Here is a 25,290-nt window from a genome sequence, read left to right on the forward strand (position 1 = left end):
GCCGGCCCAGCAGGGAAAACATTATACGGCCGGTGGGGGGGTCGTCGCACTTGCGGTCTTCTGTTGGCCGCCAGCGCTGATCTCGGCGGTTTTTACCGCCTAGATCATAATGAGGGCCTAAGTGCCAGAGCTGGGCACTGGAAACCACAGGTTAAAATTAAGCACTGGTTTGATTCACCAAATATTCCTGACTCTATGCTGATCACTGTTGAGAGTCCCAAATCACTTGTTTTTCCCTGGAACAATTGAATGAATCTTCACAAACACTACAACAATATGGCAGGCTATGTTGCAGCAGCCTACAAAATTACATGGCCCAGCTGCTGCATCATTGTGCTTATATATTTTTTTTTATTTTTTCATTTATGCTGTGCGGCTTTGGCTTTGATGGTGTACTGCATGTCAAAAAGGCAGTGGCAGAGTCAATAGGTCTGTAAGGTGAGACCTATTGGCTTTGCCAGTGCTTGTTACATATACAGTTGAATGGGTACTACCAATATGGAAGCTATACAGTGACACAGTTCATATGCTAGACTAGTTGATGCTTGCTCTTCTAACAGTGAACTGAGTGTGAAAGTTGAGAAGCACAAAACGCAGATCACTCTAACACCCCAAGTTAGGATTCTATGTTACAATATGTATCTGTTAATTAGTTAATATGAGTTTTTTTCACAGTGACCAAGTTGTGGTGGTTACATTACAAATGTAGCTAACTATGTCAGAAGCGGCATATACAAGTCTGTGGGTTATTAATGGCCTGTTTGAGGGGGCCAAGGAAGAAGTGCAAGATAGGGGCCCACACGTCTGAAAGAAGATTACACATTAATATGAAGATAAACAATGATGTTTTAAAATGACAGGCGGTGATGAGAAGGTTAGAAACAAAGGCAGTTTAGAGAAAGAGTGGGTGGTGAAAATTTTACAGGCTAGGGTACTTTAGAGTGACAGACGGTGGTGAGAATGTTAGAGATAAGTGTAGTTTAGAGTGATAGGAGTGAGTGAGAAGGGAGGCTGGAATCAAGGGTGGTTTATGAGAATGTTGCATACAAGGGCAGTTTAGAGTAACAGGCAGTGGTGAGAATGATACAGACAATGATAGCTTGCATTGACAGCCGGTGACAAGAAGGTTAGAGATAGTTTAGTTTAGAATGACAGGCAGAGGCGAGAAGGTTACAAATGAGTACTTTACAGTGACAGGCAGTGATGAGAATGTTACACACAAGGTTAGTTTAGAGTGACAGATGGTGAGGCTGATAGAAAGAAGATTGGTTCAGAGTAACGGATAGTGGTGAGAAGGTTAGGAACAAGGGTAGTTTAGAGCGACGTGTAGTAAAAAGGTTGGAAACAAGGGTATATTAGAGTGACCTATGGTGCTAAGAAGTTTAGATACAAGGATGGTTTAGAATGACAGGTGATGAAAAAGCTCAAAACAAGTGTGGTTTATGGTGATAGACAGTGACGAGTACGTTAGAAATAAAAGGAGTTGTGACAGGCAGGGGTGAGAGAATTAGACAAATGTTGAGGAGTAGACCTACTTTAATAGACTGAGGAGGTACAGGAGAGGACGTTGCTATAAATGAGAAGAAAAGAGAAAAAAATGGAGAAAGGATGTACATTGTCATGGAGGAAGGGGTTCAAAATAGATTACTTAAGGAGCACGAGGGTTAACATATATCTTGAAAATCAGGAGAAGAACCACAGGATAAAAGAAAGATGAAAATAAATATGTGAGACTCATAGTGAGTGAGACACAAGCATTACTGCAGTTCAAGGTGACTGAGCATTTGTTGGCTACTGTTCTTTGGATCTTGTAGTATGTAATACTTTCAGATGAAGGATAGATCAAAAGCTGATATTCGCTTAGGCTCGGTATTCCCATTAACTGTGTGTCACCTCAAAATGATGGATAGCAGCCTGGAATGAAAGAAGAATCTTCCCCCATCTTTATGCTACCCTCCAGAAAGATCTAATATATCTGTTTGGTGACTTGCTTTATTTTTTGTAGTCGCATCCCTGGGATCTTACTTCGCACTGCTCTGTTGCATGCAGTCTAGGATCAGACTATAGACTGTTGAGCTAAGACAATACATTATTGGGTCCCACTCTTACCTTAAGCGTCTTTGTTTCTTTTGTCTCAGGAGAGAAAACCTAGTGTTGATGAACAGTAACAACAGCGCAAAAAATACCACTAGGGCCCTAAGCCACGAAAATGATCAGCTGGTGCGGAAATTGGAGGAATTGGAGAGGTGAGACTAAAGGACCACGTGGAGCGGTGAAAAGAAAGGAGCATGACGTGAGGTGGCTTCTTACTGCTCATAATGATGAATGAAAGATGTGTCCATGATATTTCTCCATTGCAGTGTTTGAGGCATTGGTTGAATGTTTACTCCAGGGAGGGAGAACGGTGTTGGTTTTTGGGTAAAATAAGGTATGACAATGGCAAAGGGCACCACCACTTGGGACACCAGAATACTGCTTTAAGCAAAAAAGGATACACCATGCCTTGTGTGTGTGTCAGTGTGCATGAGGGCACCAAAAGTTTTATCATTTTCATAGTAGCATGAATGACTCTTTTTTGTGATGCCTCTTGTGATGTGGACTCGTAGTCGCTTAATGAGTTGTTATGTCTCTTGTAGGGTTCTCTCCTCCTCACCAACAGTCAGTAGCCGCAGCTTCTCTGGAAACAGCCAGTCCTTGCGCATCTCCTCACCAGACACGTCTGGACACTACTTGCCTGTAAGTGCCCATATTCTTTTATGTCACCATGTGCCGGCAAGTGAATACGTTTCAGGGGATTGTGTAATTATAACCTTTAAAAATCCCAGGACAGTGGGGCAAATCATGGCAATGGCCATAGCAGGAATGACGATCTCAAGCCCCATAGAAATCCTGTCTCTGGTTTTCTTCTACAGACCTCTGAGCCCACCCTATAGGATGGAAAAGCTCACCCAAACCTGTTCAAATGAGGGAAATATGGGTCACCCGAATCACCAGGTGTTGGCAGGAAATAGATTCAGGGTCCTCGCCTCTTTGGATCAAAATGATTGACTCTGTGCCGGAGATGAGCCGGAGCTTGAGAGTGGCCCATTGTTTTGTGTGAAAACCCTCCCAAAGAAGGGTTCCTTGGTTAGAGTGGAATTAGAGGTCGGTAATCAAGTGCCTCATTCAAGCCTTTTGGGAGGCCCTTCTATATCAGAGCTACCTGTCCTGGATATTGGTTCCCAAGGTATTGGATCCAAAAATCCTCCTTTGTGCTTAGCTACAGCTACCAAAGATCAACATAAAGGTCTGCACCTGGTCACATGGAATATTGCAGGTGCTCACCGTAAGCTTGATAACAGTGATTGGTTAAACTTAATGTCTTTGCTCGACCTTATTTGTGTGCAAGAAACTTGGTTGTCAAATCCCCTTCACATGAATGGTTTTTATGCTTTGTTCCAACCAGCTCTCCCTTCTCCCGCCGGTAGATCACGAGGTGGGCTGGCTGCTTTTGTCTCAGTAAAAATTGATAAGGTTAGCGTTGTTTGTAAGCGGTCTTCCCTGCGTGTTTTTTGTATCACAAATATCTTTAAGGGGAGAATGGGAAATGTTGTTGATTCATTTTTATAATAACATTTTCAGTCCTCAGGTGCCCAAAGCAATAGACGAGCTAGAAGAATATTTAGACACTTTCTTTTTGAACATGAATACGAAAGTTGTTGTGGTATGGGTTGGGGATTTTAACATCAGACCGTGTTCCCGGGATGGTAGCCAGCTATGTGGCATGCCTCGAGATGGTGAGTGCTTCAGTAGGGCCCATTTTAAACATAACGTACTGGGTGAAGCTTTGAACACACTTATTTTTAAACTAGGCCTACAAATCTTTTGTGAAACAAGGGGCAACCATTGTGAATATATCCCTATGTTCTCTGGAGGGCCATTCGGAGCACTATAGATTTTATGATTATCTCAGCAACTGCTGTACCTCTGGTCCTAGAGCATACAACTATTTCCAATTGCCTTAGTGACCATAACTGTATTTGCATCACCCTTGATTTAAACACCAAGATCAGCTCCTCTGATATTGGGTGCAATCAGTTGTTAATAAGAATAAAGGCATAAGGGTGAGATGGGAACATGTAGAGCCTGTCACCTTTACTTATAAAATAGTAAGGGAGAATATGGAATCCATAGAAGCCTGCCTGGCAGAGGATTCCTTCCTTTCTTCAGTATTAAGGGGATTTAACCAGGTATGTGGAGCAATCAGAGAAGGCCTGATGGCCGGTAAATCATCACTGAGTGGCCCTTTACATCACTGGTTCAATGCTGCATGTTCAACAGCCCATAAGCGTTTAAAGCTTTCATTAAAATCTGCGCCACGCTGTCTCCTGGAAGTGCGTAAAGTAAGTAAGTAAAGTAAGATGTGAATATAAGGATTCAGTGGAGGCAAGAAAAAGTGAGATAAGGAGAAAAGCCTGGGAAGATTTGTCAGTCGCAGTTGCCTCAAGGAACAGTGCAAAGTTATGGGAGGCCATAAATCACCCTTGCTTCTCACAGCCTGACACTTCCAAGGTGGAATTCCTGATCCCTGAGATGGAGTGGGTAATTTATTTCTCAGGCATTTGCCTGCAGCCTGGGGTAGATCAGTGCCCCTGGATTGACCATTTTGGGCCTTTGCTTGTAGACTTTCCTGCAATGCCTCTATCATCGCCTATGCACTGGATGAAGTAGTTAAGGCATTGAACCTCTCAGCTTCTGGGAAAGAAAGCTCCTGGTCCCCATGGGTTGCCAGTTGACCTCTTCAAATCAGATATCCATCGGTGAGGACCGATCCTAACCAACGTCCTGAGAAGTGTGGTAGAGGGTAAAATACTGAAATCATGGAGATCTGCTATCCTGGTCCCCATTTTCCAAAAACTAGATAAATTATCACCAACCTCTTATAGGCCAATTTCCTCAATTGATGCTACCACTAAGGTCCTGGGAGGGTAATCCTGGCTGGGTTAGAAACCTGGGCTGAGGAGAATAAGATTTTGACCCCTGTGCTGTTTGGGTTTAGGTCAGGCATTGAAACCATAGAGCAATCCCTAAATTTGGATTTGATCATTAGCAAATATGTAAAGGCAAAAGGGAGGGCATCTGCATAGCTTTTATAGATCATTCCAGTGCGTTTGATCTAGTTTACAGCAAAGAACTTTGGGTAATAATGCAGAAGATGGGGTTTGAATCAGATCTCCTTTCCCTGTTAAATTCTCTGCACTATGGTCTCCAGGGAGAACTAACCTCACAGATGGAATCCCATCGAGGAGTAAGACAGGGCAGTATCTTAGCCACTTATTTGTTTCTGGTATATATTTATGGCATAACTGAACACATTTTAAAAGCAGGGACGGTTGTACCAAAGATGGGTGCGAAGTTATTTCCTATACTTCTGTGTGCAGATGATGTGGTCTTGCTCGCCTGCACACCTAATAGTTTACAGATATTATTGGAGCACTTTACAGAGTATATGAAGGGGCTGGACTTAAAAGTAAATCAGTCTAAATCTTACATCATGACTTGTGGACCAACAAACACAAAACTAATCCCCTTGGAATGGGGGATCTATTCTTAAAAGGGCAAAAGATTTTAACTTTCTGGGTGTTACTTTTAGTTCCAATTTAAGTTGGAAAGCTCACATCTTAATGAAATCGCAGCAAATAGGAAGAAATATAGAAGCAATGTTTCGTTTCGCAAGGATTTTAAATCATAAAACTTTGTCAGAGATGATTACTTTGTTCAAGACAAAATGTATCTCGGCTGCTGTCCTTGGGGCTGGCATTTGGGGCAACCAGAATGTTTACACATTGCAGGGTATTGAGAATGGTTTTGCACACAGGTTATTGGCAGTCCCTAAAACCACTGCAAATACTATCTGCCATGAAGAGCTGGGTTTGTCCTTCGAAGAGGACCAGGTAAAAATGACCCCACTTCTTTGGTTGGATCAAATGTTGGCTGAAGCCAGTGGCAGAATTTGTGAGAGAGTGCATCCTGGAATGTTTATCTTTACAAAATGCGAATAAGATATCCTGGCTGGCTTATATTAATACAGGTTTTTGCAAAGTAGGCCATCCTGAAATGTTTACACCACCTACATTGATTAAGGATGACACAAAGGATATTGTGAAATCCTGATATGCTGAGTGTTGCACAAATAAAAGATTATGTAGTGTGCTGAATTTGAAGACAGTGGAGGTATATGTTTCCATTGTCACAGTGAAAAAGTTTGAACCTTTTTTTACTTTGTTTAATGATCCATCCAATTGTTATTATCTAACTCTTTTAGATTAAATCTTCCAAATTTTAAAGGCGCTTTCCCCATTATGATCTACCGCCATACCATTATTATTATGTGTTTGATGGCATGTGTGGCTGTAGATACACATGGTGTGCATTATCCTGCCATCTAGTGTTGGGCTCAGAGTGCTGCAACTTGTTTTTTTTCGATAAGTGTCTTCGAGTCATGAGATTGAGTGGCTCCTCCTTTGCGGTGATATTGCACATGGGCATTGAGGGGGTCATTCTGACCCTGGCGGTCATGGACCGCCAGGGCCAACGACCGCGGGAGCACCGCCAACAGGCTGGCGGTGCTCCCATGGGCATTCTGACCGTGGCGGTACAGCCGTGGTCAGAAACGGGAAACCGGCGGTGCCCCGCCGGTTTCCCGCTGCCCTGGGGAATCCTCCATGGCGGCGCTGCAAGCAGCGCCGCCATGGGGATTCCGACCCCCTTACCGCCAGCCTGGCTCTGGCGGTTTTGACTGCCAGAACCTGGCTGGCGGTAAAGGGTGTCGTGGGGCCCCTGGGGGCCCCTGCAGTGCCCATGCCAATGGCATGGGCACTGCAGGGGCCCCCTAACAGGGCCCCACCAAGATTTTCAGTGTCTGCCAAGCAGACACTGAAAATCGCGACGGGTGCAACTGCACCCGTCGCACCCCTTCCACTCCGCCGGCTCCATTCGGAGCCGGCATCCTCATGGAAGGGGGTTTCCCGTTGGGCTGGCGGGCGGCCTTCTGGCGGTCGCCCGCCAGCCCAGCGGGAAACTCAGAATGACCGCTGCGGTCTTTCGACCGCGGTACGGTCTTCTGGCGGTTCCCGCCAGGCGGGCGGCTTTCGCCGCCCGCGGAGGTCAGAATGACCCCCTGAGTTCTTTGTTAGACGTGTTTCCTCCAGCTCTGTATTCACTCACCCCGGTTCGAGACTCTCTTTCCGTCTTTGCGTTCTAGCAACGTTATTGTACTTTGATCATGTTTCTTTAACATAATCTCGATCAAGTTGGGTTGAACTTCAACTGCGTACCCTTCTGGGTGGGCCTCGCCCGGCCCCAGGCCTATCTTCATGTGGCACGGAAGAATATGGGACCCTGATGGAACGGACGGCGTTCAGATTCTGCCATCGGTGCCACACCAAATTTCCACACACAAATCACCATCACGTTTGTTACCTCTGCCTTTCCCCAGACCACAACGAGACCACCTGCAATGCATGCTGATATTTTCATCAAAGAAAACACTCCGGGACCGAAGAACTCACAGGCTGAAAATGGTGCACTCAACGCAAGAGCACACCCCGGAAATTTTCGGGGACCAACATGCACAGGAGGAGCCAGAGAGGGCATTCTTGATTGAAGACTTGAACTCAGATCAGCAATCCGATGTTGAGAGTCAGGACATCACCTTGATGCAACCCATGAGTAAAAAAGCTGCCCCTCCTCCTTCCACAAAGACCGAAAAAAAAACCCTGAAAGAGGTCACAGGACCACTACTGCTTTTGGGCCATGGCCGGTCACGAAAGCATGATTCAGCTGCCCTGCCCTCAGGCTCGGCGTCAAACTCTGGAAAGACTGTGACTGGGTCTTGTCTATCGACCTCTATTGTTTCTGTCTGAATGAAAACATCAAAAGCTTCAGAGCCAACAACTTTGGCATCAACAACTTCGGCACTGAGTGGGAGTACCACATCCATCCCTTCGTAATTTAAAATGTTACAGCGCCACAACATTTTGGTGCCGAAAACAACTGAACATACAGACACTGCTCGTTCATTTGCTTCTCTATTCTGTTGAACATATTCTAGAGACTATGGATGGAAAGATACAGGCAGAATTGTGACTTCTTCGAGCATTCTTCTCATTCAAATGAGAAGAAGCACTCATTTGAGGAGGTTCTCAATACCTCACCTCCACCTAAGAAGCTACATAAAGATAAGGTTTCTACTTCTGCAGCAGCAGCTCCTTTCTAGCTCTGCTGTCACCTCCTCCATCTCCACCTCCTCTCTCTCCTCTACCTCACTCTGCTCCTCATTCACCTAAATCTAACATTGAAGGGGATTACACACCACAGGGTGCACCTGTATATGATGGGGGAATTAGGGAGTGCTCCACAAGACCCAGACCCCTGGGATCCCTACTACACTGATCCTATTATTGATACAGACCCAGATCTTTCCCCTCCCGCCCCTCCCCTCTAGAGGATACCACAGGGTATCAGCAAGTTATAGCTAGGGCTGCTGCCTATCACAATGTACAATTACATAAGGAGCCTGCAGAACAAGACTTTCTATTTGATACCCTTACCTCAACACACAATTTCTCCCTATGTTGCCAGGAATGCTTTGACATGTCGGAGACATTTTCAAAGAGCCCGTGCACTCCAGTATAATTACACCACGGGTTGATAAGAAATATAAAGCACCTACATCTCACCTACTTTACATACAACCACAAGACCTGCCAGATTTCATTGTCACTACCACAGCCAGGAAAAGAGCACATAGTTAGGCCACTGGGGATTTGCCTCCTCGAGAAAAGGAAAGCAAAAACTTTGACGCCGTGGGAAAAAGCGTAGCCGCGCAAGCGGCCAACCATTGGCATATTGCCAATTTCCAGGCACTGCTTGCAAGATACGATAGGGCATGCTGGGATGAAATGGAAGACCTTCTTCAACACCTCCCATAAGAACACCGTAAGCGTGCAAAGCAAATAGTTTCTGAAGGTCTAACAGTTGCAAACAATTCAATTAGATGTGCATTAGATACAGCAGACACAGCTGCATAAGGGCTTAACACCAGTATCCTCCTTAGAAGACATGCTTGGTTAAGTGGTGAAGTGCAACAAGCTGTCCTTAATATGCCTATTGATGGGGAGCACCTATTTGGTCCACAGGTTGACTCCACCCTTGGCCAATTAAAAAAAGACACAGACAGTGCTAAAGCAATGGGTGCTGTACAAACTCAAGCTAGCAGGGTTTTATTTCACTACCTAATGTATAAGGGTGGCTACAAATCAACCACATCCTCTGAACATTCCACTTCATAGCAACCTCAGGCCTCTTCCTCATACCTTAAATGAACATATAGAGGAAACAATTCAAGAGTCAGAGGAAAGACCACTAACACTCGTGGCTCACCCTTCTCAGCCAAACATTGACTACCTCCACATTCCCCCTCCTCATTCCACTCCAGTCTTCAGTCTCCAGTCTTCAAAGGGAGAGGTTCAATCTCTACTATTAAAAGGAGCTATAGAAACTGTTCCCATACAATACCAAGGAACAGAAGTATACTCTATCTACTTCCTCATTCCCAAAAAGGTCGGCATTCTCAGACCTATTTTGGATCTCAGACCACTAAATCAATATATTCTCTCAGAGCATTTTCACATGGTCACCCTTCAAGGCATAATTCGATTACTACAAAAAGGCGACTTCATGACCATTCTAGACCTGAAAGACACTTACTTTCCCATTCCCATCCATCCTGCACACCACAAATATCTAAGGTTTGTAGTGGCGTGACAACATTATCAGTTCAAGATTTTGCCTTTTGGGGTCACAACCGTTTCCAGGGTTTTCAGCAAATGTCTAGTAGTAGTTGCAGCACATCTCAGAAGCCACCACTTTAAGTCAAAGTCATTCTCACACTCAACTCACAGTAAACCTTCTTCTCCAGTTAAGGATTACAATCAACACCCTAAAATCACACTTACAGCCTCTTCATATTCAACCTTATCTAGGTGCTATTCTCAATACACAATTGGGGTTAGCTTACCCCAATCCAGCACATGTTCACAATTTTCAGCAATCTCTCAGATACAGGTCAATCAAACTTACACAGTCAAGACATTGATGCGCCGTCTAGGCATGATGGCATCCTGCATTGCCATCATCCCTCATGCTAGACTTCATATGTGTCCTCAACAGCAATGTCTCTCTCGTCAGTGGTTGCACGCTCATCGTCATCTTCAGGATCCAGTGTTGGTAGACCATCCAGCGTACATCTCTCTACTATTGTGGAATTCCACCAACCTACTAAAAGGACGGTCTTTTCAAGTCCTGGTTCCCAAAATAGTTCTGACTTCGGATGCCTCCCTCACAGGATGGGGTGCTCATCTCAACAACCTCTCAGTGCAGGGATCATGGGACCCCAGTCACCAGACCATGCACATCAGTGTTCTAGAGCTGCAGGCAGTCTTTCTATCCTTGAAGGCTTTTCTACCTCATCTAATGCACAAATCTGTCTTAATTCATACAGACAACATGGCAGCAATGTATTATTTTAAAAAACAGGGGGGACACAATCTCTCCACTTGTCTCACCTGGCACAAGCGATCTGGAAGTGGGCCCATCATCACCACATTCATCTCCTGGCAGAGGATCTCCCTGGAACAGACAACTTTGCAGACCTGCTAAGCAGGACGCATCAACAAGTCCACGAGTGGGAATTCCACCCAAAAGTCCTTCAAAACTACTTTCAAAAGTGGGGAACACCTCTCATAGACCTGTTTGCCACAGCAGAAAATTCAAAATGCCAAAACTTGGCATCCAGCTACCCACACCCTCAGTCTAAAGGCAATGCCCTATGGATCAACTGGTCAGGGATATTTGCTAACGCTTTCCCACCTCTCCTCCTCATTCCATTTCTGGTGCACAACTCAAACAAACTTCTCTCAAAATGATCCTTGTAGCCCCCACATGGGCTCGCCAACATTGGTTTACAACACTACTAGATCTCTCCCTTGTACCTCACGAGAGACTCCCCAAAAGGTCGGATCTTCTTACACAGAATCGCCGACATATAAGACACCCAGATCCCATATCACTCAATCTTGCATTATGGCTCCTGAAGTCAGAGTTTGGTTATTGTCAGTTACCCACAGAGTGTATAGACATTCTAAAACAGGCACCTAGCCCAACAACTAGAGCCTGTTATGCGGCAAAATGGAAAGGTTTTATCTGTTATTCACAATCCGAACACATTGATTAACACCATCAGTACAAGATATTCTTTGTTATTTGCTTCACCTACAAAAAGCAAACCTTGCTTACACATCAATTCAGTTACACCTAGCTACCATTGCAGCATATTTACAAAACAGACAACATACTTCATTATTCAAAATACCCGTCATTAAAGCTTTCATGGAAGGAATTAAAAGAGTAATCCCACCCAGAGTACCCCCAGTGCCATCCTGGAATCTTAATATTGAATTTACCTGGCTCATGGGCCCTCCATTTGAGCCTCTTCACTCTAATACAATACAATTCCTTTCTTACAAAGTAGCTTTTTTAGTTGCTATTACATCACTTAGGTGTGTTAGTGAGCTACAGGCCTTAACATTAGAAGAGCATATCTTCCAGATACATAAGGACATATTAGTCCTTCGTACAAACCCACATTTTCTACCAAAAGTTGCCTCACAATTCCACATTTATCAAACCATTGAGTTACCTGCTTTCTTTCCACAAACGAACTCTGTGCCAGAAAGAGCACTCCACACATTAGATGTTAAAAGAGCGCTTATGTATTACTTTGAAAGAACTAAAGAACGCAGGAAAACCAAACAGAATTTTGTGGCTTTTCAAGTATCTCATAAAGGAAATCCTATTACAAAAAAATAGCATAGCTAGATGGATTCTAAAATGTATACAGATATGTTATGCTAAAGCTAAAAGAGAATTAACAATTACTCCTAAAGCACATTTCACAAGGAAAAAAAGGTGCCACTATGGAATTTTTAGTGAATATTCCCTTAGAAGACATTTGCAAAGCAGCTACTTGGTCTACGCCACAAACATTTACAAAACATTGTTGTGTAGATGTACAAGCTTGTCAGCAAGCTAATGTAGGACAAGCTATCCTAACAACATGTTTTCAGAAAACTGAAACTCCCACAGGCTAACCACCACACTTTTTGGCGGGACTGCTTTACAGTCTATGCACAGCATATGTATATACCAGTAGACATCTTTTTGTGGCATGTAGTGCTGTAGATTCACATGCGCTTACCCTCCTCCCCGGAAGCCTGTGGATGTTCCTGCTATTTTATATTTGTATATAGTTGTACATTGTTACTTATATCACATGGACATACTCTTTTCTATACTTATTTTATACTCTCTCACCTGCTTGCCGGAAAACAATTTAACAAATTTAACAAATAACTCAATGCCTGTGCGCAGTATCACCTAGAAGTAGAAGCCACTCGATCCCTTGACTTGGAAACAATAATCGAAAAAAAAAAAAAGTTACAGCACTCCGAGCCCAACACTAGATGGCAGGATAATGCACAGCATGTGAATCTACCTCACTACATGCCACAAACAGATGTCTACTGGAAAGTAACATTTTCCTTCTAAGCAAAGCATTAGCCACTTTATTTTATTTTGTTCTTCTTAATACCTTTCCTGTGCCAGGCAGGTTTTAAACAGTTTTTGCCCACTATAAAGTTTTCACAAACGCTTTCTACAATAGATATATGTTGCGCAGTCCTGAACTTCACTAGGAGCATGGAACAACTGAGGAACCAATATGAACAGATGACCTACTTTGCATCGTTGGTTGCGGCCTCGTAGGATTTTATACGTTAATTTTAATTATTATTTTTAGGTAACTTGTTTTATGTTTTATCAGGCTTTTCAAAAATAATTAATGACATTGTTTTACTGTTATGTTTATGATTTTATGGCAAAGTACACTGAATAAAGATTTTGTCTGTCTGTCTGAATAAGTGTCTGATAGTGTCTATAGAAAACAGCATGTCACACTCTGATCAGTATTGACTGTGCCCAGTTACCCAACCTCTATGGTAGGAGCACAGCTCCATTTGAAATGGGAAATAGAGGGGAATCTTTACTGAGCTATTTCTTAAAACTTGGGAAACAAGTCAATATGAAGTCAATGCTAACTGTCTATCAGGAGAGCCTGCAAATGTACGCTCAACAATTACTTATTCCATAAAAAGATGTGAGCCAGATATGAGGTTCATTAGGTGTTGTAATGGGAATCTCTATGCAGGTTCAGTGCCACATAGAGGTTGAGATAATATGTTGGTGAGCAGGTATCATGCTGCAGATGAAGCATCTTGGTGCTGAGTAGGGATCCGGCTGGTGAAACTGCATCCAGGACTATTGAGCAGGGGCGGCTCCTCCGTTAGGGCGGAGGAGCGTCGCCCCCGCCAGCAGCAGGCCTTCTCGGGCCGGCCAAACACACATGCGCAGCAGGCTCTCTCCAGCCTGGCAAGCCTGCACACGCTCCCAGTCTGCCTGGGAGTGCCCAGCCAGGGTGCCCCCAGCCAATCCTGACACTGCTTGGAGCAGCGTCAGGACTGGCTGCAGGGCAGGCTGGGAGCCTGTGCATGTGTGCAGCCAGCAGGGAAGAGGAGGGCGGCGCAGGACTAGGTAAGTGTTTATTAATTTATTTTTTATTTAATTTTATAAAATTTTAGCTGCCCCCCAAACCTCTGCGTGCCACCCCCGCCCGCTCCTTTTAAGTGAAGCGAGCCGCGACTGCTAATGAGGAGGTATTAGGGGCCAGTGAAGAGCTATCGAGGACTGGTTAAATAGTATTAGACTGCTGAGGTCATTTTGGCATTATGTGAAGCAAATAAAAGGATGAGGGTATATCAGGGACAGGTAATGATTTCTCAAACCCTGATGTGAGGGTATTGCCTGGTATGAAGGAACTGTGTTGGAGAGAAAGTATCATAGGCTCGTAAGCAGCTATTCAGCTATGTTAGGAACATATGTAACCTGACAAAAACTCCCAGCTGTTCATGCATTTGGACGTCTGCTCTATGGTATGTCTCTTTATTGGAGTGTCACAATCTGTAAACTTGGTTTTGGTTGGACCTTCCTCTGCGTCTCAGGAATGTCGCATTGCTCTGGGAATTCAGAAAAGGGCTCAAGACACGGGTATTTGAATGAACAGAGCACCACGAACCAGCTAGCAACTCCAGCTCTTTGAGACCCTCACAAGTGATTTGCCACACTTTTTAAATCCTGATTGATTGATTGGTTTAAATTGGTTTATGAGCTGAAACATGTAGTAAGACTGTTAATGAAAAGCCATCTGCCTGTCAGCAGCTATGGTAAGGAGCTCTGAGTAGGTTGCAGGGAACATGAATGGAGAGTGTGTACACTGTGCATGTTGCCTGTGTGGACTATGGTATGCATGGACTTGGATCGCCTGTGTGTGCATGGTTGAGAAAATGGAGGCTGGAGAGATCCTGTCAGACAGGGAGAATCATTTAACAGTATTACTGAGTTCCTAAGAAGCAGACCAGGCTCCTGTGTAAGGAAAGAGGGAGATAGATTCCAATTGTAAGTTGTTATTCCTTCTGAGGTGTTAGTGCAGAACGTGTTGTGTAGTAGTGGGAGGGGTTCTCTCTTTTGTGCCTGTGTTTACAGCAGCTTATTATCCGATTTCAGGTTGATCTTCAACTTAATAGTGTCCCTTTGAGACATCTCTGCAGGTTTCCTCGCCCTGTATTTCTGGAGTCTGGTCACAGTTTCTTCAGTTTGCGCCCTTTGACAGAGTTCAGCTCGGGATTAGAGCTATTTTGGGAGCATGAGCCCACTTCCAGTGAATCGCTTCCATGGCTATCATTATAGCTAGGTCAATGAATCAGCACGTCATCTTATCTGCTTTGGATCTCCGCATTAACCCCAACAAGCAACCTTTTGGACTCAAATAAATGCTGCTGGCCAGTCCAACCCATTAACCAGTGGTGGCTGGTGACTGAAAGCAGTGGTGGGGCACAAATACAAGACGGAATTGCACCTTGTGAGAGAGCCTCACTACCCACGTATTTCCATTTACCTACTCACCCACTGCCTTTGGTCACCTACCCATTTACTCATCCACATTGTCATCCACTGCCATTCACACAACTCTTATACACAGACACCCACATTTTCTCAGCCACTCTGTCAAGCCCTGCAAACACATTCAAACAAACACACATTCACCCATCCAGTATCCAGCAGTTTCAGTGATAAAAGGTACACGTTTATTTGAGCTGCAGATTACATGCTTAATATGACATATCATGTCATTAGTCTGTAGAAGAAATAAAACAACTAGCCATGATAAATTACTGTAACCATTACTGCCTTTGAGAGACGAAATCACCTACAGAGGCAGTGAAAGGAGAGGAGAGCTGAGAGAACAGATTCTTTTCTTGTTGTCTGTAAAAAAGATAGAGCTCCAACTTACTTGTGTGCAGGGTTGTCTTTGGCATATTTATGACTTGAGGTCTTCAGGTCACACTCCTGTCTCCCAGAGAACCCTGGATGGAGTTATTTATTGTATTTATTCAATTTCTCTGCCACAGACTGGGGATTTTCTTTGCGCAATGCCACATTCTTTTAATAAAATGTGACCTCTGGTACTAGACCCTTCTGATCACACCCCACCATTTGAGTAAATAGGAAAGGGTGGAGAATAATATTGGAGTGACATGAAGTTTTCAGAAACCCGGGCTGAAAAAAATCCGCTCCAGGCTGTTTACAATCAGGGCTTCTGGTGGAGGAGGAGATAAGCCAGGGACGTCACTGCGTTCTGAGAAAATGAAAGGGCTTTGAGCCCTGTCAGCCCTACTGTGCAGCTTTCAGCCACATACTGACGCAGGCGCAGTGGGGCTTTTCAAAGTGCACAACTTTCACTCCGAAAATGTGGTGCAGAAAATATTTTACTTTCATTAAATTTATGCTTCCCTAGAGAGGCCAGAAAAGGCTAGGGGAGCAGCCCCTTAGCCCTTGAACACCAGCCACCACTGCCATTAACAGTCCTGTCACCTCAGCGCAGAATGCTCTTACTGAGGGACACAATCATAGCATATGGTAAACCCGTACTGTTTGTATAAATGTATGTTAGGGCAATGGTATTTTTTGGATGGAAGGGTATTTTTAGGGTTTAGGGTGGGTATGGGTTTTTGGGTGGCAAGAGATTTGTTTTAGGGTTTAGGCTGGTATGGGTTGTTGGGTGGGAAGGCAATTTTAGGGTTTATGGCGGAAATGGGGTTTTGGGTGGCAAGGATATTTTTAGGGTTTGGTTGGGTATGGGTTTTTAGGTGGGAAGGGTATTTATAGGGTTAATGGTAGGTATGGGAATTTGGATGGCAAGGCTATTTTTATGGTTTAGCGTTGGTAAGGGTATAGGTTTTTGGGTGGGAAGGGAGGGTATTTTTAGGGTTTAGGGCGGGTATGGGTTTTTAGGTGGCAGGAGGATTTTTAGGGTCTAGGTTGGGTATGGGTTTTTGGGTGGCAAGGGTATTTCTGAGGGTTTAGGGTGGGTGTGGGTATTTGGGTGGCAAGGGTATTTTAAGGGTTTAGGATGGGTGTACGTTTTTGGATGGCAAGGGTACTTATAGGGTTTATGGTGGGTATTGGTTTTTGAGTGGCAATGGGTGTTTAGGGTGGGTATGGGTTTTTGAGTTTATGTGTTAATGATATATATATATATATATATATATATATATATATATATATGGTTAACACTTCCTATAATTTTTTTATCACTAATATGTCTTTACCATGCATGCCTTTACGTGAAAATGTAAGGGGCATATTTACTAGCCCCTAGCACCACCTTGCGCCGCCCTAGAGTCATTTGTTTTTACGCTAAGGTGGCGTTAAGGAGGTCATTCTCCCCGGCCAAAATTGCTAAGTGGGCAGTGCTTGCATTGCACCACTTTGTAAACCCTTGTGCCACATTATGCCGGCGCCAAGCATAATGTATGCAAGGGGGGTGTTCCAACACAGTGAGGCCTGAAAAAATGGTGCAGTAAAATTTACAACATTTCACTGCGCCATTGTTTCCAGCATTTTTAATGCTTGCTCAGAGCAGGTGTTAAAATGCACCCATTGTAATCAATGGTCCTCCTTGTCTTGATGCTATTGTCTCAACGACCGCCATGGTGTGCCGTATTGTAAATATGGCGCAACCATGGTGTCGTTAGGTGGAGCAGGGGTGACGCAAGGAAACTGGCGCACTGGGACCGATGCGCCCCTTTCTTGTAAATATGCCCCTAAATATTTTACAAGTAAGTATAAACCAAATATACATATATAAAAAAAAGGGTTTATGCGTACCTGTAAAATCCTAACATTTTCATGGTGAAGCCATGTGTGGTAAAGGCATTTTCATGGTAAAAAAAAACTAGTTGTAAAGACTTTTGCTGGAAAGACACATTTGATGTTCCGGTGTCATTGTGGAAAGTGATGCAGAAGATGATGACAAAATAGCAAAGAGTAGTGAAGGCTTGTCAGTGGCTAGTGGGGACACATCAAGATCTATTTAGGAAGCAAGAGGGTCTCGTAAGGAGACAACAGGATCTGATGATGTAGTATCAAGTTGGTGAGGAAGATATCAGACCAAGTTTTAGGTATCAAGTTGCGAGGAGGGTTAGAAGGCTGATGATGATGTCAGGAACTGATGCAAAGACTTTACACTGGTGTCAAATAGTATTGTGTTGGTGTGGATATATTGTACTAGTGATGAGAATCATGGCCTGGTCACACGGTATCAGGAGTTGGTGATGAATTGAAGCATTAGTGAGGAGGTATCAGGGAATATTTTGAGAAGATATTGTGCTGGTTCAGGGGTATCAAACTGATGTGGAGGTACTAGGGCTGGACTGCTCTTGAGAAATTGCATTGATGAAGGGCTGTAATACTGGGTTGGATGTAAATGGAGAAAGTGTGGAGGTCTTGTGAAGGTCATGAGATTCCATTTCAAGAGTTTTTAGAAGCAGTTATCAGAGACCCACAAGGAGGTATCGCAGGCTGATGATAAGTTTTCAGCTAGTGTTGTTGGGATTCTGCAGAGCTACGCAGCAGTTGGTGTGGATGTGTACAGCTGATATGAATGTATTTGTATTAGGCTGGTGAGGCTACTCTACAGGATATTAATGGGATAACTAAGATTCATTCCCTAATGATCTTGGAGGAAATAATTTACTTGTAGACGAGAATCATAATATAACTATTTCAATCCTAGGAGGGGTACATTTCATAAAAAGGACGATATTGTCAAATATGCTGTTACTGTGTCAGTAATTGATTATGTTCCAAATATTTTTCATAAAGAATCCACTGTTTGCACATTTATATGGAACTGTACAATTTTAAGACTGCTTGAGTGTTTTTTTACAAAATATTTCGAAATGTACATTTAAAAATGGAAAACGCCTTGTGGATGGGAATTTCTACTTGTAGATTCCTCACCTCATGAATCCTCTTGTAATAGCCCTCAGGTCCCAAGCACAAGTGGAGTTCCTCTGTTGGGACTGACAGGGGTCCCTTGCATGGCTTTTGAAAGTAGGGCCGCCACCTTGGGTTCCTCATAGCAAACTTCTCCTGTTTTCTTCATATCTTTTAGCTCAATACTCATGCAAGCATGGCTCTGTGGTCTGGAGAAGCACACCATGTGTGCTCTCTCTTTTTCCTCTCTGTGACTCCTGTGAGCTACCTGGGCTATAGAAGACTGAAAGTGATGACAGCAACAGAGTTAAGTTGCATGAAAAGGACCTGCTATTTGTCACCTGAAAATTAAGCAAGCATGCTGAATGTGACTGTGGTAACCTAGGAATCTATTTTAATTTCATGAACCAAAGTGATACATAAGATGGAGACTGCAGAGAGCCTCTCGCAGCAGAGTGAAGTTGAGGGCTCCTCCAAAGTATTCCTAATTTCCTTTGTAGAAGACCTGACTCTAGGCTGTGGAGAAGAGGAGAGGGTCCATTTGAGATGGAGGAGAATTCCTCTGCCCTTTCCTCCTCCATTGTTCCCTAGAAGTGTTCCTCCAAGTAGCCTCAATGGTAGTTAAGTGAGGAAACCTCTCCCTCTTTTGTGTCTTTGGTTTGGGTCTATCCTGAGAGGAGACTTCCAACTCCACCCCGCCATTCTGATGACAACGGTAGAACAAAGACTGTAGCTGGACTAATCTTGGAGAAATACACAAACGTTAAGAACTGCCTGAAAGTGGCCCCACAGTGGACTTGTGCAATACAGAATCTTCTTGTAAATTCAGTATAAGTATGGGGCAGAAACTACCAGTCATTGTGCCAAGTTTTCTCTGTCAAGATCCAGTGTCCCACAGCAGTGGCAACCTGAAAATTCTTTTGTGCTCCATAGGTGGGTTATTGACCATCAGCCAACGCTTGCCAGTTTCAGGAACAAATCTGAGGAAGTTTGACAGCCTGCCAGGAGGAGCTGACTTGGGACTAACATGAAGGGAAGGAGTTGACCAAATGCTTAGTGGGGGCATTGTTCATGCCATTTCATGAAGAAGATACTGGTTAGAAAAAAGGGTAGGGACTGGCAGAAGCAGATGCAGGATGAACTGGAGTTGCATGCTGTGACTTAGGAGAATGATCAGCATAACTGGGCCAGATGTTGAAGGCCTGAGACAAGAGTATCCCTGCAGTGTGCTCTGAAGTCCAAGCACCCATTCCTAGGGCGCAGCCACTGAAACTGAATATGTACCTTACAGTAGGTGAAGGCGGCCTCTTTGCTTTGTTTGCATGGTGGGTTTATGTTTGGCTTGAGGAAGATCACCTGTGTGATCCTGCTCTGTGGGCATGTGAGGACACATGCTTCCCAGAGCAGCAGTGCCTGCCTCTCGCCTCCTGCCACCATGCAGAGGCCTGGCCTGTGCATAAAAACAACCCAGGGTAGGAAGGTACTGAGCAATGGTGAGACACCGGTGTGGGGTGAGAGGGAAAGAGAAACATGCACTGGGAGCTGGACCACTATTTGTGAGATCTTACTGTCAGTCAACTAGTGAGCTCTTTCAATGTGAGGGAAAATAAGTTGAGTATCTAAGGACATTGCACACATCGTCGTAAGTTGAAAACTGACATTTCTATGCCCTATGAAAGGGATTTTCTGAAGAGCATCATCATTTTATTTTAAACAACTCTTACTAAATAAACATTATACTGAATGTTCGTGGATGGTTTTACAAGCATTGTGTAGGGTTTTCTGCTGTTGTTGTGTTTGCCATGATTTTTTTCTCTGTGGCTGAATATAAGATAAACTGTCATAATCCAAGAGGTATTCCAAGTTTTTTTTTTAGGCAGATTATTTGTACATTATTTGAATTGGTACGTTGTAATGAGTGTGCTCGCCCTTTGATGATTTGAAGTCTTTAATAACTACTGATTCAAAGAAAGCAGAAGCTGTGAGGATTCCTCACTGGTTGTGATGAGATATCTCATTTGACTCCTAATAGGCATAATCTGGTTATTTGAATGCTTACTTTTTTCTCTGTAGTGAATTTCTTACCTTTCTCATGTATACATTCAAATCTACTCATTGTTTGTTTGTAAGGCCTAACAACAGGTGTATAATTTTATCACTTGCTCTCTTTCTCTCCAGAAGTTGCCTTCTATCTGTTCCTGCCACTGCTGTCACCTTTGTCACCAGTACTGTCCATCCGCAGCACCTCCAGTTCCCCAGGTATGTATCATACTCCATGTACTCCAAGGGAGAAAGCAAAGTGAGAGGAGACAGAGACAAAGAGATACATAGAGAGAGAGAGAGAGAGATAGAGATAGAGAGAGAGAGAGAGAGAGAGAGAGAGAGAGAGAGAGAGAGAGAGAGAGAGAGAGAGAAAGAAAGAGAGAGAGAGAGAGAGTAAGAATTCTGAAGGGCCAGCAAAGTTATGAGGAGGTTAAGAGCACAGTGAGGATGGGTGGAAAACTATGCAGAGGGTCTGGGCCGGAATAAGGGAAGACAAAACAGAACATGTTGTGTGGCAACTAAAAACAAAGTGCCTGATTCATAGTTTATAGTATGACAAATTCACAACAGTCATCAAAAACAGGCAAAGGTCCCATCAGCTCTATTTAGAGTATATAGGTCTCAAGAACTGGAATCTTAGAACGTCTGTTGAGTGCCCTTCTTGAGAAAAGGGTGACTCCTACCGGTTGCGATGCTGCCCCGCTGCACAGAATAGTATACGCAAAAGGTTTCAAGTGTCTCCTTAAGAGGATCACAATTATGAGTTAAAAATGATCTAGGGAAAAAATACATCTTGACAATTGTGTAGCTCTTGAGTAAAGATGGAAATTTAATTTAAGAATATCGGTAAGGCACCAAACTCCTCCTGACATCAGGCAGGGGAGAGGAGTTAAGCACCCTCTCAATGCAAAACATGCAGAAGAATGGCAGAAAACTAGGAGCAAAAAATATTGGACAAAACTGGAAGCAAGTGCTGTAAAATAGTGAACAAGTGCATTGTGATGCATCCAGTATTTCGAAATGGCTTCATAGATAGATAATGCTAAAAGGAAAAGGACATTGCAGGAAGAACTCAGACACATATAGGATTGGGAACTTACAATGACAATCAATAGACAACCTGGCATCTTGGGTCTGACTAGTATATAAGGTTTAACCAGACTCCCTTCCTGGAATCCATGGCATTCACCAAGGAGTTGATGAAAAAGCCCAAGATTGACATCCTTCAGCCTATGTGGTGTTCCATGAATCTGCTGTTGCCCTACAAACCCTGTGCTCCTACTTGCTAATGGATTACCTCTGGTGGCCAGGAACATGGGATATGGGTGCACCACAGAGGGTCAGGTAGCTGGGCTCTCAGCAGCTTGCTGTGCGTGGTCCTCACATGCATACTGCAGATGAACGCAACCAGTTCTTCCTCCTCCTTCGCCTGCATAAAGCCTTTGATGAGTTTCTGAGGCCCCTTATTGCTGTAATTACAACAGTTCGTTGTATTTTTGTGGTGGTAGTGATCTTGCTAATTAAAGCACAGTGCCTCGATAGCCCTGTTGTATTGAATCTTTCTTATCAGTATCATGGTGATACACAAACAACACCACAAGTTCAAATAGATCCCCTTGGTTTCAAAATTCCATCAAATACATAGGAATCACGCCCTTTAAGACACTTTTTTACCTGCATGTTTAACACCATTCAAGAGCAATTGAATAGTAAAATAAACAAAATCATGTTTGGACAGGGTGCAGATCACATTCTCAAACCCTACCTATATTGCCACCTTTGAAAGATGCAACATACACAGTGCATGTAAGATGACTAATTGACTGCCTTCCTGTTTGAAGATGTTACTGTCAATCTTGGAACAACAAAGTACTACCCTTCCAAACAATCTCAACTATAGTTTCAACACCTCTTTCTAAAGAAATTGACTATTTAAACATTTATGACTATGATTCCTTTGTTTGCATTGCACCTGCAACTTAGCACGTTGCCACACCATGGATTGCACACCCATGCCTATCGTAGATTGACACGTGCTATAATTTGTCAGCTCAAAGCCAATAAGATTAGATCTTAAATTGTATCTTTTTTTAAAGACTGCCTTTCTGTACTGTTAACCCTCTGATCATTACTTGGAAGCTGGAAGGCATTGTTTACTGTTATACTCTATCGGTTGAGCAGGTTATACTGTTTGAGATGGAACCTCAACGGTCTCCTGTAGATTAGCCTATGGTGTCAACATTGATAAGCTCACGATCCTCAGATATAGAACACTTACCAAATTTTCTAACACCTTTTGCTTTCCACATGGTAAATTGATGTAGCAAAACTATGTGGAAATTGACCAAAAGTCACTTTTTATAGAATAAACAGAAATATTGTTAAGAAGCATCCCTTCAAGGTGGCCTTGGGGACAAAGATTCTTTGCCAGATATGCTCCACCTGATATATTCGCTGGAGCACTTGTAGTGAAAAATTACCCACTAGCACTGCAGGGAACCTTCAATATACAGTAAGGTGTGGGCTGTTGTGGGCCATTGGCCGGCCGTGCCAACTACTAACTTGAGACATAAGTCTTTAGCTCTTTAGTGAATTCAAGATGGTCCCTTTTTCCAGAGAGTTTCTATACCTTACGTCAGGGATACTCAAAGTACGGCCCGGGGGCCGCATGCGGCCCTCCTGATGTTTAATTGCGGCCCCCTAGTGAACAGTAGCACTCCGCTGCTGTTCACTTGACAGAGCAGGAAAAAACAGAAAGCTGCGACACAAACCGCTATACTTTATTTACATGTTAATTAAAGTAACAGTATAGAAGAAAAGGTGTCCTAGAAACCTCTCTTTAGAAACACCTTTAGTTTTAAAGACATCTTGCACCTAACATGCCGAAACTTGATCAACTCTGCAGACTTTAAAAAAGTGTATTTTATCAACATGCATGAGCATTTTACCTTAGAAGACCAGATTATATCACTGCATTAGAGACATTAGCAGTGACAGTTTTCAAACATGATCTTGGAAACATTCATGCCACCCTCATTTGGAAAACAATGCCATTATTGTCAGGTGCACCTTGTGCGTAGTCTTGTTGTATAATTGGAACAACATTCTAGTTTTGTACAGCACACATCCTGAATTCATATGTGACAAGGGTCTCTTTTATGTGGTAGTGAAGAAAAGGGAGGCAAAGTGGAATTAACCAATTGCCTAGGATCACACAATTTGATTAAGTGGGGATGCAAGGACTGATAACCAGGTTTTCTGGTTTCACATTTTGTAATTCACCCACCAAATGAGTGTCTCTTTCCCTCTCATGTTTAACATTAGATGTTAATGCTTTGACTTTAATTCTAGGGGCATGAGAATAGAGCATTGATGGCAGACAGGAACCATGGGTAGGCTCATTTTGTTGTCCATACCATGGAACTATTTCGCGTCCCCCTATGCTAGCCTTTCATCACCCCCAACTCTCTCAGTACAGGCATCTGTGCGGCCCTCGGGCATGCCACAGACAGAACTTTGCGGCCCCTGGGAAATGTTTGCGAGTACCCATGCCTTACGTGGTTCATGCTAGTGCCTAACATTGGCATTCTTGAGTAATATTAAGGATCTGTGGCAGCAATTTTAGCAACATTGGTGAAAGATACTCATGTACCTGTTTTATGTTTTCCTAAAAACTCAATAAACAGTTCCTTTTCATGTTAGAACAGATACGTATGGAAATCATGTAGGAAAGTCATTACAAATATTTTTAATACCCATAGTGTTGCAAAAATGCCTATGTTGACACCATTTGCATTGTCCACTTCCCACAGAATAGATAATTCCCCATTCCTACGTTTAATTTGTTAGTGGCATGTAAAAATGTGATATTACATTGATGAGTTGTTTTAACATTGAACATATATATAGACATTCACAAATTAGTGACTTCTCATTTGAGATATGACTAATTGTAGCTCTAAGGCTCCAATTATCGTACTGCTATAGATAAAAAATGTAGATCTTTTCACGCTATCCATGTTTACTCCCAGCTATGGAACCAATAACTATGATTCTCTACGGTCTAAGCATCTAAAGTGTTCCTTTATTATACGTAAACGAGGGTATTCACACTACAAAATGTGAGCTCAAATTAAATATGGTCTGACAAAAATGGTGTGCCCCTTTTACAACAAACATCACCACATTTGAGTTAATCAAAAATCTACACCCATTGGGGCAACATGTTTGTAAATAATATTTAGGCTACAATTTTCAGACACATTGGCCCTCATTCCAACCCTGGCGGTCTCTGACCGCCAGGGCGGAGGGCAGCGGAAGCACCGCCAACAGGCTGGCGGTGCTTCCAGGGCTATTCTGACCGCGGCAGTAAAGCCGCGGTCAGAAAAGGGGAACCGGCGGTTTCTCGCCGGTTTTCCCCTGGCCCAGGGAATCCTCCATGGCGGCGCTGCTTGCAGCGCCGCCATGGGGATTCCGACCCCCTTCCCGCCAGCCTGTTTCTGGCGTTTTTCACCGCCAGAACCAGTGTGGCGGGAACGGGTGTCGTGGGTCCCCTGGGGGCCCCATACAGATTTTCACTGTCTGCTTGGCGACGGGTGCCACTGCACCCGTCGCACCCCTGCAACTCCGCCGGCTCCATTCGGAGCCGGCATCCTCGTTGCAGGGGCTTTCCCGCTGGGCGGCCTTTTGGCGGTCGCCCGCCGGCCCAGTGGGAAAGCCAGAATGGCCGCCGCGGTCTCCTGACCGCGGAGCGGT

General features: G+C 43.7%; 1 protein-coding gene across 1 annotated transcript in view; it reads left to right on the top strand.

Annotated features, from left to right (window-relative positions):
- Window positions 1-25,290, top strand: part of LOC138283645 (kinesin-like protein KIF12) — a 68,229-nt gene that overhangs the window by 12,295 nt on the left and 30,644 nt on the right. The window contains exons 3-5 of the mRNA XM_069221582.1: window positions 2,139-2,246; window positions 2,637-2,736; window positions 20,671-20,751. Coding sequence (XP_069077683.1) covers window positions 2,139-2,246; window positions 2,637-2,736; window positions 20,671-20,751 — 289 coding nt within the window. The remainder of the gene's footprint in view (window positions 1-2,138; window positions 2,247-2,636; window positions 2,737-20,670; window positions 20,752-25,290) is intronic.

This window comes from Pleurodeles waltl, chromosome 3_1 (assembly GCF_031143425.1).
Source record: "Pleurodeles waltl isolate 20211129_DDA chromosome 3_1, aPleWal1.hap1.20221129, whole genome shotgun sequence".
NCBI classification, from domain to species: Eukaryota; Metazoa; Chordata; class Amphibia; order Caudata; family Salamandridae; genus Pleurodeles; species Pleurodeles waltl.